This window comes from Myxocyprinus asiaticus, chromosome 1 (assembly GCF_019703515.2).
Source record: "Myxocyprinus asiaticus isolate MX2 ecotype Aquarium Trade chromosome 1, UBuf_Myxa_2, whole genome shotgun sequence".
Taxonomy (NCBI): Eukaryota; Metazoa; Chordata; class Actinopteri; order Cypriniformes; family Catostomidae; genus Myxocyprinus; species Myxocyprinus asiaticus.
In genome coordinates, this window is record NC_059344.1 from 15,095,607 (window position 1) to 15,112,601 (window position 16,995).

At 36.9% G+C, this 16,995-nt stretch overlaps 1 protein-coding gene across 1 annotated transcript in view; it reads left to right on the plus strand.

The window, feature by feature from the left end:
• prmt3 (protein arginine methyltransferase 3) overlaps window positions 1-16,995 on the plus strand; it is an 85,424-nt gene that overhangs the window by 47,735 nt on the left and 20,694 nt on the right. Inside the window, exons 12-13 of the mRNA XM_051704384.1 lie at window positions 6,779-6,966; window positions 9,645-9,731. Of these exons, the coding sequence (XP_051560344.1) occupies window positions 6,779-6,966; window positions 9,645-9,731 (275 nt within the window). The remainder of the gene's footprint in view (window positions 1-6,778; window positions 6,967-9,644; window positions 9,732-16,995) is intronic.

Below are 16,995 nucleotides of genomic sequence, written 5' to 3' on the forward strand. Positions count from 1 at the left end.
ATATTTAATCTAGCCATATTTCCTAGAAGGTTTCTTTTGTTTTTTTTTTTACTATAATACTGTAGAGTTTTTTGTCAAGCAGTTGTTTTATTGGAGATGCAATATGAGAAGTTACAAACATCACAGACTCCATTTTGTAGTGTTGGGTTTGAGTCCGAGTCAAGTCCGAGTCTTTAAAAAAATCGAGTCCATAACAGGCCGAGTCCGAGTCCGAATGAATCTTTTAATGAATCTGAAATAAAATTGTAACCGTAAACTCAACATCAATATTTTAAGCTTATTTTAACCTTCACAATTAAGAAAAAAAATTTGTCAATATAAATGCAACAAAAACACCTCTGTTGCATTTCATATTCACATTTTATGATTAGTATCCTGCTGAGCAAATTTCAAAGTGGTTTCAGAATGAAAGCATATGCTTTAGGTGTATGAAGACAAAACTGTTCTTCAACACACTTCTTATTGTGTTCTGTTGACTTTTTCAATTATTTGTTGATTTTTACCCTCCACTCAAACATAGACTAAAGAAAGTGAAAGCTGAATTAGTCAATACAACCAGAGTTGTTATTATTTTAAATTTTAATTTCATTTTTATTTCTACTTCATTTTCAATTTGTCCATTCAATTTAGTTTAGTTTTATCTAATATTATGGGTGAAATACATGTAATGTAATTAATTAAATACATTTAATGTGTTTATTACATTTAATAAATGGTAATATTAAAACGTTCAATAATGCCAATAAAATTAAATAAAGTAAAAACAGAAAAGATCAGATACCATTAGAAATTTATTTTTATAGGGCCTGGGTAGCTCAGCGAGTATTGACGCTGACTACCACCTCTGGAGTCGCGAGTTCGAATCCAGGGCGTGCTGAGTGACTCCAGCCAGGTCACCTAAGCAACCAGATTGGCCCGGTTGCTTGGGAGGGTAGAGTCACATGGGGTAACCTCCTCGTGGTTGCGATTAATGGTTCTTGCTCTCACATCAAATCAAAGTCCCTGACAATCACTGTTGTAGACGATCTATGAAACAAAAATGTATGAGATTTTTGTTAAACTTTCTAGGGGTTATGGCTTATTTTTCAGTTATTATTATTATTATTTATAATTGTATTTATGATCTAATTTGTATTAATATTTTTTTCACCTGTTGACGTAGAGTGATTTTTAAGTCACTGCAAAAGGGGCCGGTGAAAGAAGTTGGAGATGGTAAAATGTTTCGATTTTGGGAGGTTGTTATATACGATATTTCATTAGTTTAATTATATTTTCTTTTAGTTTGAAATGTAATTTGAATTTAGAAATATTTTTGATTTCAGTTTTTCATGTTTCAATAACTAAATAAAATTTTTAAGAAGTGAAGTAGGAAAAAAATGATCCCTCGGTCCACAGCCCTACCTGGAAGGCACATTCAAACACCGTTAATGCTAGCCATGATTTGTGTGTCATTGGATCAATTTTATCAATAATACTTACATTCTCTATAATTTAATGAAGTCTACATTCAAGTCCTGCCAAGAACAACATTTTCCACGTGTATGAAAGTGTGTCACTAGAAATATACCAGACATTCAACAAGAATGCAGTTAATGCATGAAATAACAAAAGTCCATATTGCTATTCTTCTAATTCATTGCATACAGCATGAATTTACACTACCAACTTCTTATGGATGTGCTATCTTTGTTTATTTGGCTGGTGCTTGACAGGGATTGGACTATGTAATAGTACACTGATGGTGCAATAACCGGAGAAGAACCTCCGAATTAAATTGCACTTGACCCTGCCCATTAGCGCTTTGTACGTGCAATTTCGCCAAACCCACTTGCGCCTACACTTTGTGTATGTTTGTACAAAAATACCAAAACTTTGCATGTATTACATATAGCAAAGCACTGCGCTTAGTGTTCTTAAAATATGGCCCATAAGGTTAAAGACAGTTCCATTAGCTATACTTTTACTGTCAAAAATCCATATTGTTTGAGTGGACGTACTGCCTTTCATGTCAAACAATATGGACAGTGTTTTCTCCTACTTAAAAGCTGATGAGCCTATCTGTTTTGATTTATGCTAACTCTGCACAATGATATGGTTGGTTGCATTTTATTATTTGCATCTGGTAGGTCCATGACCCTATCAGAACAGACTTGCAACAAATTTTTGACCCAAAAGTTGAGAACCACTGTTTTAATGCATCATGGGATTCCAGACAGGTCATCTTTTTGGAAAGCCAAAGAAATTAACATGAAAAAGGAGGCAGAGAGAGAAAGGTACCCCAAAACAAGCATCTTTTGAATAACAGTGAATCGTCCACTGAGCCAGTGCGTTTCTATTTTTCGGCTCAGTTGGAAAGCCTGCAGCCATGTATGCCTGGTGTAAAACAGATTGATATAATGGCCTATCATGTGGCTGCTTTGCACTGTGTCAGATCAACATTACTTACCCCTGCCACTATAACCCCGTTTCTCTCTCTCTCTCTCTCTTTCCACTTTACACCTCATATTATGAACCTCTCTCCATCTCAAAACGTGGTGTATGCTTTCGCTTCCTTATCACTGGATGCATTTTTTTTCATGCTCGTACTACCCTCTTTACTTCTTTACGGCTGCCCTCAAGAGGAACTGGAGGGGGGTGCTTGACAAACGGGCCATGAGCACCGAATCGAGAAGGACGCAGATGTCAAAGCTATGAATCTTGGGACACTGCCTCTCCCTCATCCCCCCTCTCTCTCACTCCCTGTTCAGGTGTGAGACAGTCCTGTTAACCACCCAATCAGCTCACACCTGCATTTCCCAGGACAATCACTCATAGCTCCACTAATCAGAGAAAATGAGGTGACAAATCCACTCCAGGTGTGTGTGTGTGTGTGTGTGTGTGTGTGTGTGTGTGTACGTGTGTGTGCATTTTCACCCTACGTGACACTCACAGGGTCACAGTGAAGGTTTTAAGGTATGGCTGGAGGTTATAACTCGACAGTCACGATCCTGTCACCCGGGAGACGAGATTTTGATGGCACACACTTTATTATATGGGATAAGAGTCAATGTGCACCCTTAACCCTTGATTAAAGGTCAGACAAAGTTGGTGAGGTATAGTCCATCAAGATTTCTCTCTAGGAGCTCATCTAGAGTGGAGTTAATAGGACTGTCTGTTGTGAAATCGCTGTTTTTGATCTCACTACTGCACCCATAACATCCAATTACAGGAAACATTGAGGGTGCACTCATTGGTTTGACATTTGTTTGTCATCATGGACTTACACTGACACCTAGGAGCATGGATGCATCATCATTCAAACACAATATTTTCAGTTACTGAGACCATTGTAAAAATTCACTATTCACTGTAAGCCATGTTTCATTTAATCCATAAGTAAAAGTGTCCAATAAAAGGGCTGTTACTTAAGAGTAAGCGAGCATTATTTGGCTGGTCATGTGATCTTAACATGGCAGCCTCCATGAAGGGACCTTCTCTATTTAGAATAAAACTGCTTTTATGAGGTTAATGATATGACTGGAGTCTTCATCTCATGTGAGTGGTCATGATTTAATAAATATTTTTCAAAATTACTATTTATTACTTTAAGAGTAAAGCTTTTTTAATGAGGGAAAAATGACTAAGTGCACCTTTAAAATTATTCTCTTGTCTATCTTTCATTATGTTAAATGTCCAGTTGTTTAGTAAGGGATGATGAACAATCAGCCGGTTGTTATAACAAAATAAACCCCAACAGGGCAATAAGGACCTTGACACAAAGCTGAATGTTCTCTTGTCTATCTTCCAATATGTTAAATGGCCAGTTGATTAGTAAGAGATTTGCATTGAAATTATAAAATTATGTGAGAGGAAAGAAATCACTGAACAGCTATTTGTCAGAGTTCTGTTGGTGTTTATTTTGTTATTAATGACTCTGACTGCTCATTATCCTGCTTATTAAAAGAGTACTTGCCAAATAAATAATGTGCCAAATAATATATATATATATAATATTGGCTGAATGGTAAATAAAATATACAATTGGGGATACCAAGTGTAATTCTAATGTTTTTTTGTTTTTTTTTTTCCATTGTCTTCTCACAGACTACTACAAATCTACTTAGTATGTTTTGCTATAAGAAACATATATGTGCAGTTTAATATTCATGGAGATATGTATAAAACACCAAAGATATGTAATATTGTAGCAATCAATCTGATTTCAGAGAAAACAGTATAGGCTTTACATAATTTTTTAAGAACAAACCTAAAAGTAATTATAACACTGCTTTAATATTATTAGCATTACTGAACAGTTTCTGCCTTATTTGGTACACATTATTTTAGCTATCAGGTATAATTTGCTTTTAAAGCAGAAGTCGTAGTGGGACTTGCATTATAATAATTTGAAATGAGTTGCATTGTTTTTACTAAATTATGTTGATCCCCTGATAAGGTAGAAACATTCTTCAACTAGATATTTTTTTTATTCAATGATGTTCGCTACATACTTTATAAGTGCAAATCCCATGCATTTTTGTATATTTATAACTATTTTTACAATGACCCCGACCTCACAGCCAATATAAAAATGTAATTTGTGGCAAATAGAATAGAAGTAGAACAATGAGTCCTGCAACAGATGGTATGGCCCTCACAGAGCCCTGATCTCATCATCAAGTCAGTCTGGTATTACATGAAGAGACAGAAGCAATTCAGATTTGAGCAAGTTCTGCAAGATGCTTGGAACAACCTGTCTGTGAAGCGATCACACTATATCTTCTCTGAAAGATAGAGAACTCTACTGAGCATATGCTGAATGAATGTGATCACTCTAGCTTTTTGTGATTGGGGGAATTTAGTGTTGCTCTTGCCCCCTATCTCCCCTATATTAATATTTTGTCATGAGACGTGTAAAAGTTTTATGCGTGTTTGAGATGGAGAGGGGAAAAACAAATGATTTACACATTCATTAACCCTGATCACTTGATGGTAGTGTAGATATTAGTGATATCTGATTTCTTCGGCAACATCATATGAACATGCTGTAGCATTGAGTTTGTGTCTGATGGCCAAACTTAACAGACATTAAGAACTGATAAATGCCCTCTGAGTTTTTATGATTATGACCATCAGTTGAATTTAGATTTTTCGCCAGAAGCTGTCTGCTTTCATGCATGGTAACCATTAACATTATCACACAGGGACATTTACGAGTGCTGGAAACGACTGAAACATTACTGAAGTTAGAAATCAGGGTTTCGGTTTACCATTTCATGATAGATGTGCTCATTATTGCACATTTGTGTAAAGGATGAGGTGTAATACGCCCACACAATGACCAGCGTTCTGTTGAGCTTTTTTAGATATCAATTATATGAAACAATCATTTCTGTGAAAACTAAAGTCATATTTTTAGTTTTGGAAGTAATTTTTTTTTGTCCTGCTTTCATTTTTAATAAAGCGATCCGGTTTGGTTGGCTTTTTCATCTGTATATTTACATTTATGCATTTAGCAGATGCTTACAGTGCACTTATTATGGGGACAATACCCCTGGAGCAACCTGGAGTTAAGTGGACACAATGGTGGTGGCTGTGGTGATTGAACCAGCAACCTTCTGATTACTAGTTATGTGCTTTAGTCCACTACGCCACCACCACACCACGTATATGTTAAACACGTTTACAGTTAGTGTTACTTTTTATTTATTTGTCTGTTTCTTTTTGATAGATGCATTAATCTATGTGACAGCTAATCAGTATTGCATATTTTCAAACTGGTTTCCCAAGTACTGTAGTTTTGAAAGTTCAAGAACAAGGGCAAACATTAGCCTTTCTTCTTCTTATGCCTTCATTTTATCCATTGTTTCATTTTGTGAATTTGTTCAAACATTTGGTGCTTATATATAATATTCATCCAAAATTGAAATTTACTCACCCTCATGTTTCAAATTTAAGTAGAACAGGGATATTTAGCAGAATGTCCAAGCTGCTCTTTTCAATGCAACAATAATACTGGCTAGTGGCTGTCAAACTCACCAAAAGGTCATTGATTCAAACCCCAGAAGGGGCAAAACATGAGCTTAACCCCATGTTGCTCCAGGAGGATAGTCAGTGTAGGTCACATTGGGTAAGAAAGTGTCTGCTAGAAGATTAATTTAGTTTTGATGAGAAGCAGGGTCGTAGAAACAGGTTTAAAAGTATACTATAGGTGTGCACATTATAAATCTTAGCAGCTTGGCTCATGGAAATTAATTAGGTGATGCTTTAGTTATGATGAGGCATTTATCTATATCCACTGTCATGGCTCATGTAAATACTGTCCTACTGTGTAAATACTATCTTATTGAGTCCAGTTTATTATTTGTAATTTACTACCATGCAGTTATAACTCAGTTTGTGTTGAATGTCTGCTTAGATGTAATGCTGTACTGTTGTTTCCTGAAGGAACCTCATTTTATTTTGTTCATTGCTCTGCAATGAGTAAAAATTATATTAAACCTGACTAAGCTCACCCAGTAGTCCTACAATAAAAGCATTTAGAGCTGGCTGTGGAAAATTACCATTTAGCACATTATTTCAGTTCACTGCAGAGGCTTCTGCTGGGTCTTAAAGCTGTTGTTTTATTCGACCGACTACAATTTCTTCGCACAGCAGCTGCAACCTTTCAAATATGATGGAGGCCTAATTTCACAAAAAACGTGGGGGGACAAACTTTCAAAGCTTCTTTTGGCTTTGTGTTTACCATATGTAAACCCTGCTATTTATGCCTCTTTTAACAAATAATTTTTCTTCTTAGTCTATCCAGACCGCTGCAGTATTAGCCTGGCGGCGGTGGGAGACACTCAGAAACACAATGAGCGCATTGCCTTCTGGGATGATGTTTATGGCTTCAAGATGACATGTATGAAGAAGGCTGTGGTACCAGAGGCAGTAGTGGAGGTGCTGAAGCCAGAGACTGTCATTTCAGAGCCTGCAGTCATTAAGGTAAAGAGAGCACTGGGAGTTGTATAGAAATCTATTAGTTAAAATTGTATTTGCCAAGTGGGATTCCCCATCGGCTCCACACTACAATTCTAGATAAGGGGTCTTCAATAGGGTGACTTTTAGCGGTGCTGAAGAGGAATCACCAATTATTGTTTAATTTTAAACAAATTTTTGTGAAAAACCAAAATATGCCTACCAAAGCTAAAGTTCAGCTAAATGTTTCATTGTCCCTCCCACATAAAAATTACAATGTAATGTACAATATAACGATTCTGTGCATCAAAAAAAAAAAAAAAAAAAATTTTAATGGCTTTGCAATAGAAGCATCATAACAGTATGCATATACAGTAATGGTACCTTCGATGCACGTTATTATAGGTGAGGCTTAAAATGCAGCACTCAATTTTATACAGTATGTCAAAAGGGGGTTCCTGCTCCATCTCTATATTGTACTTGACCTGACAAAAATTCTAGGACCCCTTTTCTAGATTTCAAAGGAATATGGTAGTTTACCCAAAAATGGAAATTCTGTCATCATTTACTTACATGTAATTCCAAACCTGTAGTATTTCCTTACTTCTGTGGAATAAAAAGAGGACTTTTGGAAAATATCCATTGAAGAAGGAAAATCATATGGTTTAGGATGACCTAGTCCCATAGAATGAACGTTACTATAACTACAATTTTGCAAACTGACTTTTACATGTCAAATTCTAAGTTTTGCTGCAGTTTCCTGGTCAAATTAACACTAGAGGTGCTACAACTGTCCGTTTTATTCATTTTCACACAAATCTCGACTACAACGGCTGATTATGATATGATATATATAAACACTTATTTTTCACACTATCACTCACACACTGGTTTAGCGTAAGGATGTCTGTTTTGTTCACCTCTCATTTGCTTTTAGAACACTGTTACTTACAGTACATTTAGGTGAAAGTTTAAGGTGAGGGAGGTACGTTTTACTCATTAAAACCTCCATTTAATATTCACCTTAAAAACCCTGTCTGATTACTTGGAAACTGCAGCCAAACATGTAAAACACATCATTTTGTTTTGCAACATAAGATCAGGCTGCAATAATGATGACAGAATTTTATTTTACTAATTTGGTTGCTAAACTTTTTTAATTTTTACTGCATAGTGGTATCTGTCTTAAGTTTTGACTGGCAAATTGGATTTGGGGCAAAATATTAGATCATCTGAATCCCTAATTAATTGAGTGTAGGCTGGACAAGTGTAGTCTTCACAGAGACAGAAAGCCTATTATCTGTGTTTTGGCCTTGTTTTCGAGATGGAGGGAGGAGAGGCAGGAATGGAGGTATAATCAAGGCAGTAGAAGAGGAGAGGGGAGTGACAGATCTTGAGCAGAGAGCGAGAGAATGGAGAGAGAGGAAATGAAGCCCCGGAGGCCGTCTGTGACAGAATGGCTGATTGATTATTCTAATCCTTGTTTAAAGTCTTCCTTATTAAACTTCATTACTTTGCCACCGCCATAGCCTTGGGTCCACTTACAAACACTGAAAAAATGCGCACTTATACTTCACACCGCTCTTTCTGTCCTTTGTAGCTTTCTTGAGCAGTTTAATCAATTAATTAAAAAAATAAATCTCAATTTAAATTATTATGGCTATTGTGGACCTATAAAATCAAGTCAATATCAGATACAAAAGTTGCTGTAAATAATGCACAATACAGTACCATACTAACCCAATAAACACTTGCTAGAACACATTTTAAATAATTGGCTCACTATGTTACATTATACAGCTCTCTGCTATCTACCATAGATATACAGTACATATTTATTGTATTACATCTGTCAAAAAAAAAAATGTCCAAATAAGATGTTAATTTTATATACCAGTAATCATCACAATCTTTCTTAGTTTTTTTGCATTCCACTCAAATTATAACATATAACTTAGAAATTATAACCTTTTCTGTGCTGATTGTGTTTCTGCAAAGTGCAATTTCTCAAAAAAAATGGTGATGCAGAACCAAAGAACTATGCCGTCATACTTTCGAAAAACATTTGTGGAACAGGCCTACAAAGAAATCAGTTAAATAGTTTTGTTGTGCAGCAAACACAAATAAACTGGTAAGGGGTGTTCTACAAACCCACAGATAAACTAGAGCTAGCACTATAACACACATAGTTGAGTGGCTTATTGCCTTTTTAAAAGGTGGTAACAGCAATATGACAATAGAGACCAATGGTATTTAATTAATATTATTGTTGAATTTATACTACTCTATTGTTTATTCATATGAACATGAATAATTAATAATTGCAACCAGAATAAACAGCTGTTCCAGAAAGTAATATAGTACATTAGCCTGACTGTAGGTTGCTTAATGTTGCTAGTTAACATAGCAACTTGACGGATTATTATAGAATGTGCAATCAAATGTTTTATAGTGTCTCATGTCTTAAAACGTCTTCTGACATTTTGTTCATCTAAAATATTTGCAAATTGGTTGACTTTTATTTATTGATGATTTCCAATGTTAGTTGTCCAGTGACCATTAGGAAACCTACCTTATCCTGGGTCCAATTCAATTCGAAATCCATCAAAATAATTGCATGACATGACCATTTTTTTTAAAACCTCTATGACTCCCAACTTTTCAGTCAGTTTGATTGCTTAATGGGATTGCTTTCCCTTTTCTAGACTGTTGACTGTGGCATCGTGTCTGTGTCTGAACTGGATTTCACTGTAGACTTCACCCTGAAGATAAGGGTCAGCACATTCTGTACAGTGAGTAGATCCAACATTTATACACTCTCTCACACACACAAAAAATGTACCAACAAACTCACAAACAAACTCACTTTTGATTATTGCCTGTCAATCTTCAAAGCTAATCAGTGTTGTCAGGTGTGAAGATTAATTAGGGGTGGAAAGATGGATTGGCCATTTGATTGGCTGGGATGGGTCAGGTGGCCCAGACATCAGCGTGGTTGATGACCTGTTTCGTACAGGTGAAGGTAACGACAGGCAGTTAGATGTGGAGGAAGAATAATTTACAGTACCTTAATTATTTTAATGGCCTAAATTCAATCACATGTCTCCAAGTGTGAGATAAAATAGAGTTAAAGGGTATTTTATTTTTTTATTTATTTATTATTTTCATACTGTATTGTTTGCTTGGTCACCATTTGTGTCAAGGTAGATTTGTGTCTGTGAAAGAGTAAGAGTTAGTGAGAAAAAGCAAAAAACAACTGAAAATTCAAGTGTAATTTTTCTTTAGTTTTGTCCCAGCATTATTTTCCCTGCTTCTTTGTTATAGTTTTTATGGATTAATCAATACAGTATTATTATCTCCCTTCCCCTCTCCGAGTTGCTTTGGATTTAATGAAGTTAGTAAACATCATCTCATTTTTCTGTCTCAGTTAAGTAATAGGAATACACATTGTGAATGCCCACTTTAAAAAAAAAAAAAAAAAAAATCTATTTTAGAAGTCAGATACAACAAGATTTCAGATTTCACATATCCTTGAATTTTATATAGAAAAATACTGTTGATTATCGTAGATTTTTAAAGTTGAAGTAGAATTTCTGAACTATTCCATCACCAAATGGAATTGCAGAAATATGAGAGAATTCCAGTCGAAAGTGATCATCCCTATGCCCTACTACTCAATCCGAAGGGCAGAGCCCTAGATGTGGATACTCTGAAGGAAACATGGTATTACTCTATGAATGTACCCTTCGCTAACAGTCTTTATGTAAGGGCCCTTTGTGAAAAGATTCATTTTCTCACATTGTTTGGAATTTGCCCATAATCTCATGCTGCGTCTCAGTTCGCCTACTTATACTATGCCCTTAAAGTGTCCACTCTTTTTGTGATGGAAAAGTGTCTACTCTTTAGTGTGTAGCAAAAAAGGGTGCAAGTATTGGGACATACTATCACGTCGTAAAATCGCATCTTGAAACCAAAGTCCCCTCAGTTGCATTGTTTTGTGAATTCTGTCACAGTACATGACCTGTCAATCATCTGGTTACAGTTATCATGATATGCACGTTCCTAATTTCATTTTTACTATCATTCATTCATTGTTCTTAAATGCTTCCTACCGTATTGGAGAAAGAATAGCATGTCGTCGAAGATCTTTCGCGAGGTTTTTCCACATGGAGAGCAGCTGATGTTTTGATATAATGATGCACGTAGTAGTGTGTAGTTAATGCAAACCAAACTTATCTCTTTTCCTATTGTTATCTCTGTTTAATGTGTGATGTTCACAATGTGTTGCAGATGAGTTAAAGATCTGATCTTTCATCATCAACTGAAGTACAAATCTTGGATTATACAGGTGCATCTCAATAAATTAGAATGTTGTGGAAAAGTTCATTTATTTCAGTAATTCAACTCAAATTGTGAAACTTGTGTATTAAATAAATTCAATGCACACAGACTGAAGTAGTTTAAGTCTTTGGTTCTTTTAATTGTGATGATTTTGGCTCACATTTAACAAAAACCCACCAATTCACTATCTCAAAAAATTAGAATATGTTGACATGCCAATCAGCTAATCAACTCAAAACACCTGCAAAGGTTTCCTGAGCCTTCAAAATGGTCTCTCAGTTTGGTTCACTAGGCTACACAATCATGGGGAAGACTGCTGATCTGACAGTTGTCCAGAAGACAATCACTGACACCCTTCACAAGGAGGGTAAGCCACAAACATTCATTGCCAAAGAAGCTGGCTGTTCACAGAGTGCTGTATCCAAGCATGTTAACAGAAAGTTGAGTGGAAGGAAAAAGTGTCGAAGAAAAAGATGCACAACCAACCAAGAGAACCGCAGCCTTATGATTGTCAAGCAGAATCGATTCAAGAATTTGGGTGAACTTCACAAGGAATGGACTGAGGCTGGGGTCAAGGCATCAAGAGCCACCACACACAGACATGTCAAGGAATTTGGCTACAGTTGTTGTATTCCTCTTGTTAAGCCACTCCTGAACCACAGACAACGTCAGAGGCGTCTTACCTGGGCTAAGGAGAAGAAGAACTGGACTGTTGCCCAGTGGTCCAAAGTCCTCTTTTCAGATGAGAACAAGTTTTGTATTTCATTTGGAAACCAAGGTCCTAGAGTCTGGAGGAAGGGTGGAGAAGCTTATAGCCCAAGTTGCTTGAAGTCCAGTGTTAAGTTTCCACAGTCTGTGATGATTTGGGGTGCAATGTCATCTGCTGGTGTTGGTCCATTGTGTTTTTTGAAAACCAAAGTCACTGCACCCGTTTACCAAGAAATTTTGGAGCACTTCATGCTTCCTTCTGCTGACCAGGTTTTTAAAGATGCTGATTTCATTTTCCAGCAGGATTTGGCACCTGCCCACACTGCCAAAAGCACCAAAAGTTGGTTAAATGACCATGGTGTTGGTGTGCTTGACTGGCCAGCAAACTCACCAGACCTGAACCCCATAGAGAATCTATGGGGTATTGTCAAGAGGAAAATGAGAAACAAGAGACCAAAAAATGCAGATGAGCTGAAGGCCACTGTCAAAGAAACCTGGGCTTCCATACCACCTCAGCAGTGCCACAAACTGATCACATCCATGCCACGCCGAATTGAGGCAGTAATTAAAGCAATAGGAGCCCCTACCAAGTATTGAGTACATATACAGTAAATGAACATACTTTCCAGAAGGCCAACAATTCACTAAAAATGTTTTTTTTATTGGTCTTATGATGTATTCTAATTTTTTGAGATAGTGAATTGGTGGGTTTTTGTTAAATGTGAGCCAAAATCATCACAATTAAAAGAACCAAAGACTTAAGCTACTTCAGTCTGTGTGCATTGAATTAATTTAATACACGAGTTTCACAATTTGAGTTGAATTACTGAAATAAATGAACTTTTCCATGACATTCTAATTTGTTGAGATGCACCTGTATATTTAACATGAATGTTATATACCAAGTTGGAAAGACAAACTACTTGAATGACATTGTGCTGAATCACTTTACTTATTGTTTTTTCCCACTTTTGCCGCGTCAGATAGTGTTTACATCATTTCAACAGTCCACTGAAAGAGAATGTGGCCTCCTCTACATTTCAGTGTTATAATAAATGACTAAAATAAAATGATAACAGACTATAGTGTTAATTTGGTTCATTTTCTTTGTGATAATCCTGTTTTTATTTAATATGTTGCTGACACTTTTCCTTAAAGATTATTTTCGAGAAAGAAGCTCGGTAACACATTCTATGAAGCCCATATTTATAATGCATTGTAGGCTTTATACTTGCATTATATTGCATTCATTATGTCTCATAATACACCTTATAATAAGTTATAACTTCTCATAAATAATTATAACTATAGTTATAATACATTATAAGACTTCCCCTGTTTATATTTATACTTAAGAGTATAATGCATTATAAAACAAGTAACATCCAAATTTAAAACAGCAGAAGCTAATAAAGTTAATCGTGTAAGTGCTGTCATGCAAAAGCAGCATAGTGTAAACAGTTAAAAGGCTTTATGACATGATCATATTATTAAGTCTCCAAATAAGATTCACAAACATTACATTTTATTGATAGAGTCCAGTATAGAATTACTTTTTTATTTTTATATATATATATATATAATTATTTTTTTTATTTATTTATTTTTTTTCTTGGGTGGATTTACTCCCAAGAAGATTGGCTACATTTGTGATCAACATACTTTTTTTTTTTTTTTTTTTGAGAAAGAGATTCTGATATACACTGATGGCCAAAAGTTTGGATTAATGTACAGATTTTTCTGTTTCGGAAGGAAATTGATACTTTAATTCACCAAAGTGGCATTCAACTGATCACAAAGTATAGTCAGGACTTTACTGATGTAAAAAAACAGCACCATCACTATTTGACAAAAGTCATTTTTGATCAAATCTAGACAGGAGCCATTTCCAGCAGCCATCACTCCAACACCTTATCCTTGAGTAATCATGCTAAATTGCTAATTTGGTACTAGAAAATCACTTGCCATTATATCAAACACAGATGAAAGCTATTTGGTTCATTAAATGAAGCTTAACATTGTCTTTTTGTTTGTTTTTGAGTTGCCACACTATGCAATAGACTGGCATGTTTTAAGGTCAATATTAGGTCAAAAATGAAACAGCTTTCTCTAGAATCTCATCAGTCAATCATTGATTTGAGGAATGAAGGCTATACAATGCTTGAAATTGCCAAAAAAACTGAATATTTCATACAAAGGTGTACACTACAGTCTTCAAAGACAAAGGACAACTAGCTCTAACAAGGACAGAAAGAGATGTGGAAGGCCAGATGTTCAGCTGAACAAGAGGATAAGTACATCAGAGTCTCTAGTTTGAGAAATAGATGCCTCACATGTCCTCAGCTGACAGCTTCATTGGATTCTTCCCGCTCAACACCAGTTTCATGTACAACAGTAAAGAGAAGACTCAGGGGTTCAGGCCTTATGGGAAGAACTGCAAAGAAAAAGCCACTTTTGAAACAGAAAGAAAAAAAAGAAAAGGTTAGAGTGGGCAAAGAAACACAGACATTGGACAACAGATAATTGGAAAAAAGTGTTATGGATCTAAACCCCATTGAGCTTTTGTGGGATCAGCTAGACTATAAGGTGCATGAGATGTGCCCGACAAGACAGCCACATCTATGGCAAGTGCTACAGGAAGTGTGGGGTGAAATGTCACCTGAGTATCTGGCCAAACTGACAGCTAGAATACCAAGGATCTGCAAAGCTGCACGTGGAGGATTTTTTTTATGTTTTTTTATGAGAACTCTGAAGTATTGTGTATATTAGTATATTAATGTCCTGACTATACATTGTGATCAGTTGAATGCAAGCTGAATAAAGGTACCAATTTCTTTCCATAAGAGAAAAATCTGTACATTATTCAAAACTTTTGGCTGCCAGAGTATTTTACGGAGTGTCTATTTGCATCCTGGTATAAATAACATCTGCCACACAGTGCAGCTATTTGCACCCCAATAGTCTGGTGAAACCACAGGAATATACGACAAACTAGACAACAGGTGTCGCTGCAGTGGCATGGGGTGTAAAGATGCTGTGAATGTGTAGTGTTGTGACCCCGGTTTGAATCCGCCTTTTGTCCCACTCTTTTTCCCATCCGATTTCCTGTTTACACTCTTAATAATTCCTTTAAGACTAATTAAAATAATAGATAATGAATATAAATGTTGATTTCATCACAGTGATTTGGTCATGATGAATGTCGGGGAGTGCAGAGAAGGGTTTGATCCGGAGGCAGAGTCTGTCAATCGCACTCGTTCCCATGGCTCTGCATCACTTGTGTGTAGATTGCACCACTGTATTGCTATAGTAATACTGTAGTAACCATTTGTTTTTTTGTTTTTTGGCAGATTTAATGCAGTTAATCATGGTGTTACCACAGTAATATGGTGGTAATATAGTTACCATGGTTAATTTTGTGGTTACTGTAAATTTACAACAAATTATCATGGTGAAACTATGGTTACTGTTGAAAAACCAAGGTTATTTTTTCTAAGGTAAGGTTAGGTTTAGGGGTAGGGGTTAATGTAGTGTGTCTGTGGGACTCTAAATAAACACAATAAACACACTTCAGTGATGCCCATATACTGTATGTTAGTATTTAAATATGGGTCAAATAGTATCTGACACTATTTGCACCAAGGTGCAATTTGTATCTTCCATTATTTTCACCAGGGTTGGGGTGCAAATAACATCTGTCACTGTTTGCACTGGGGTGTAAATAGCATATACCATTATTTGCACCAGCAACTTTAGGACATTCATTTCCACTTACTATTATTTGGGACACCCTAATTCTAATCTCGGATACTGTTTAGGGTGAATAGGGTCCAGATTGGTATGCAGGGTTCAAACAGATTCCAGAAAACAACCACCATCTTCCATTGGTTGTACAAACAGATAATCCCGCCCCAAACTCACACCACTGGTCGAGCCAATGTTTCTTTGTTGGGCTGGAAGAGCCATTCAAAGGAACAGAGTAATGTTTGACAGCGTCACGGTGTTAAAGGGATAGTTCACCCCAAAATGAAAATTTAGTCATTATTCATGTATTTCTCACCCTCGCGTTGTTCTAAACATAGGGCATAGAGGTGTCTCATGGACGGCGCGCTAGTCTGCAGGATGGTGATCATAACCTATTGAGCTAACCCGAGCACGTTTGGTGGGCTCCGTTCAGCAGCCAAACATGCAGGTTACAGAGCTCCAGCTGGGGACGCCAGATCGTGCCCTGTGCTTGAGAGAGCATGTCCCTCCTCATTGGTATTTCCCAAGGGGGGCCAACTAGTGCTCCACCATCTCCGCAAAACCAGGACTTTGGGCGTAGAGGCGTCTCGTGGATGGCGCTCTAGTCTGCAAGATGGTGATCATAACCGATTGAGCTAACCCGGGCACATTTGTTGGGCTCCATTCAGGGGCCAAACGTGCAGGTTACAGAGCTCCGCCTGGGGATACCAGATCGTACCCTGTGCTTGAGAGAGGATGTTTCTTCTCATCGGTATTTCCCAAGGGGGGGCCGACCAGTTGCTCCACCGTCTCCGCAAAACCTGGACTGGTTGGGCCATTTCAGTGCAACCAGTTGACGTTGAGGCCCAGGATGTTCAAATGGCAGAGTAGTAAATTCCTGTGCTCTCACAACAGAGCCTCTGATTGGGCTAATAATAGGCAATTGTCGAGGTAGTTCAGAATGTACACACTGTTCAACTTCAGTGGAGCCTGCGCTACATCGATACACTTTGTGAACATGCGGGGAGCCAGGGATAAACCAAAAGGAAGGACTCTGGATTGATAAGCTGTTCCCTCAAATGCGAATCTTAAAAGCATCCTGTGAAGAGTTGCAATTTGTGCATGAATGTACACATCCTTTAAATCTATTGACACAAACCAGTCCTGAGGATGTATGTGCGAAAAGATCAGTTTCTGAGTTATCATTTTGAATGGGTGGTTCGCGCTGGGATGAGTTGGGTTTTCATTTGGGCTATGGTCTGCGTGGCTTTTCCAAAGGCTTGG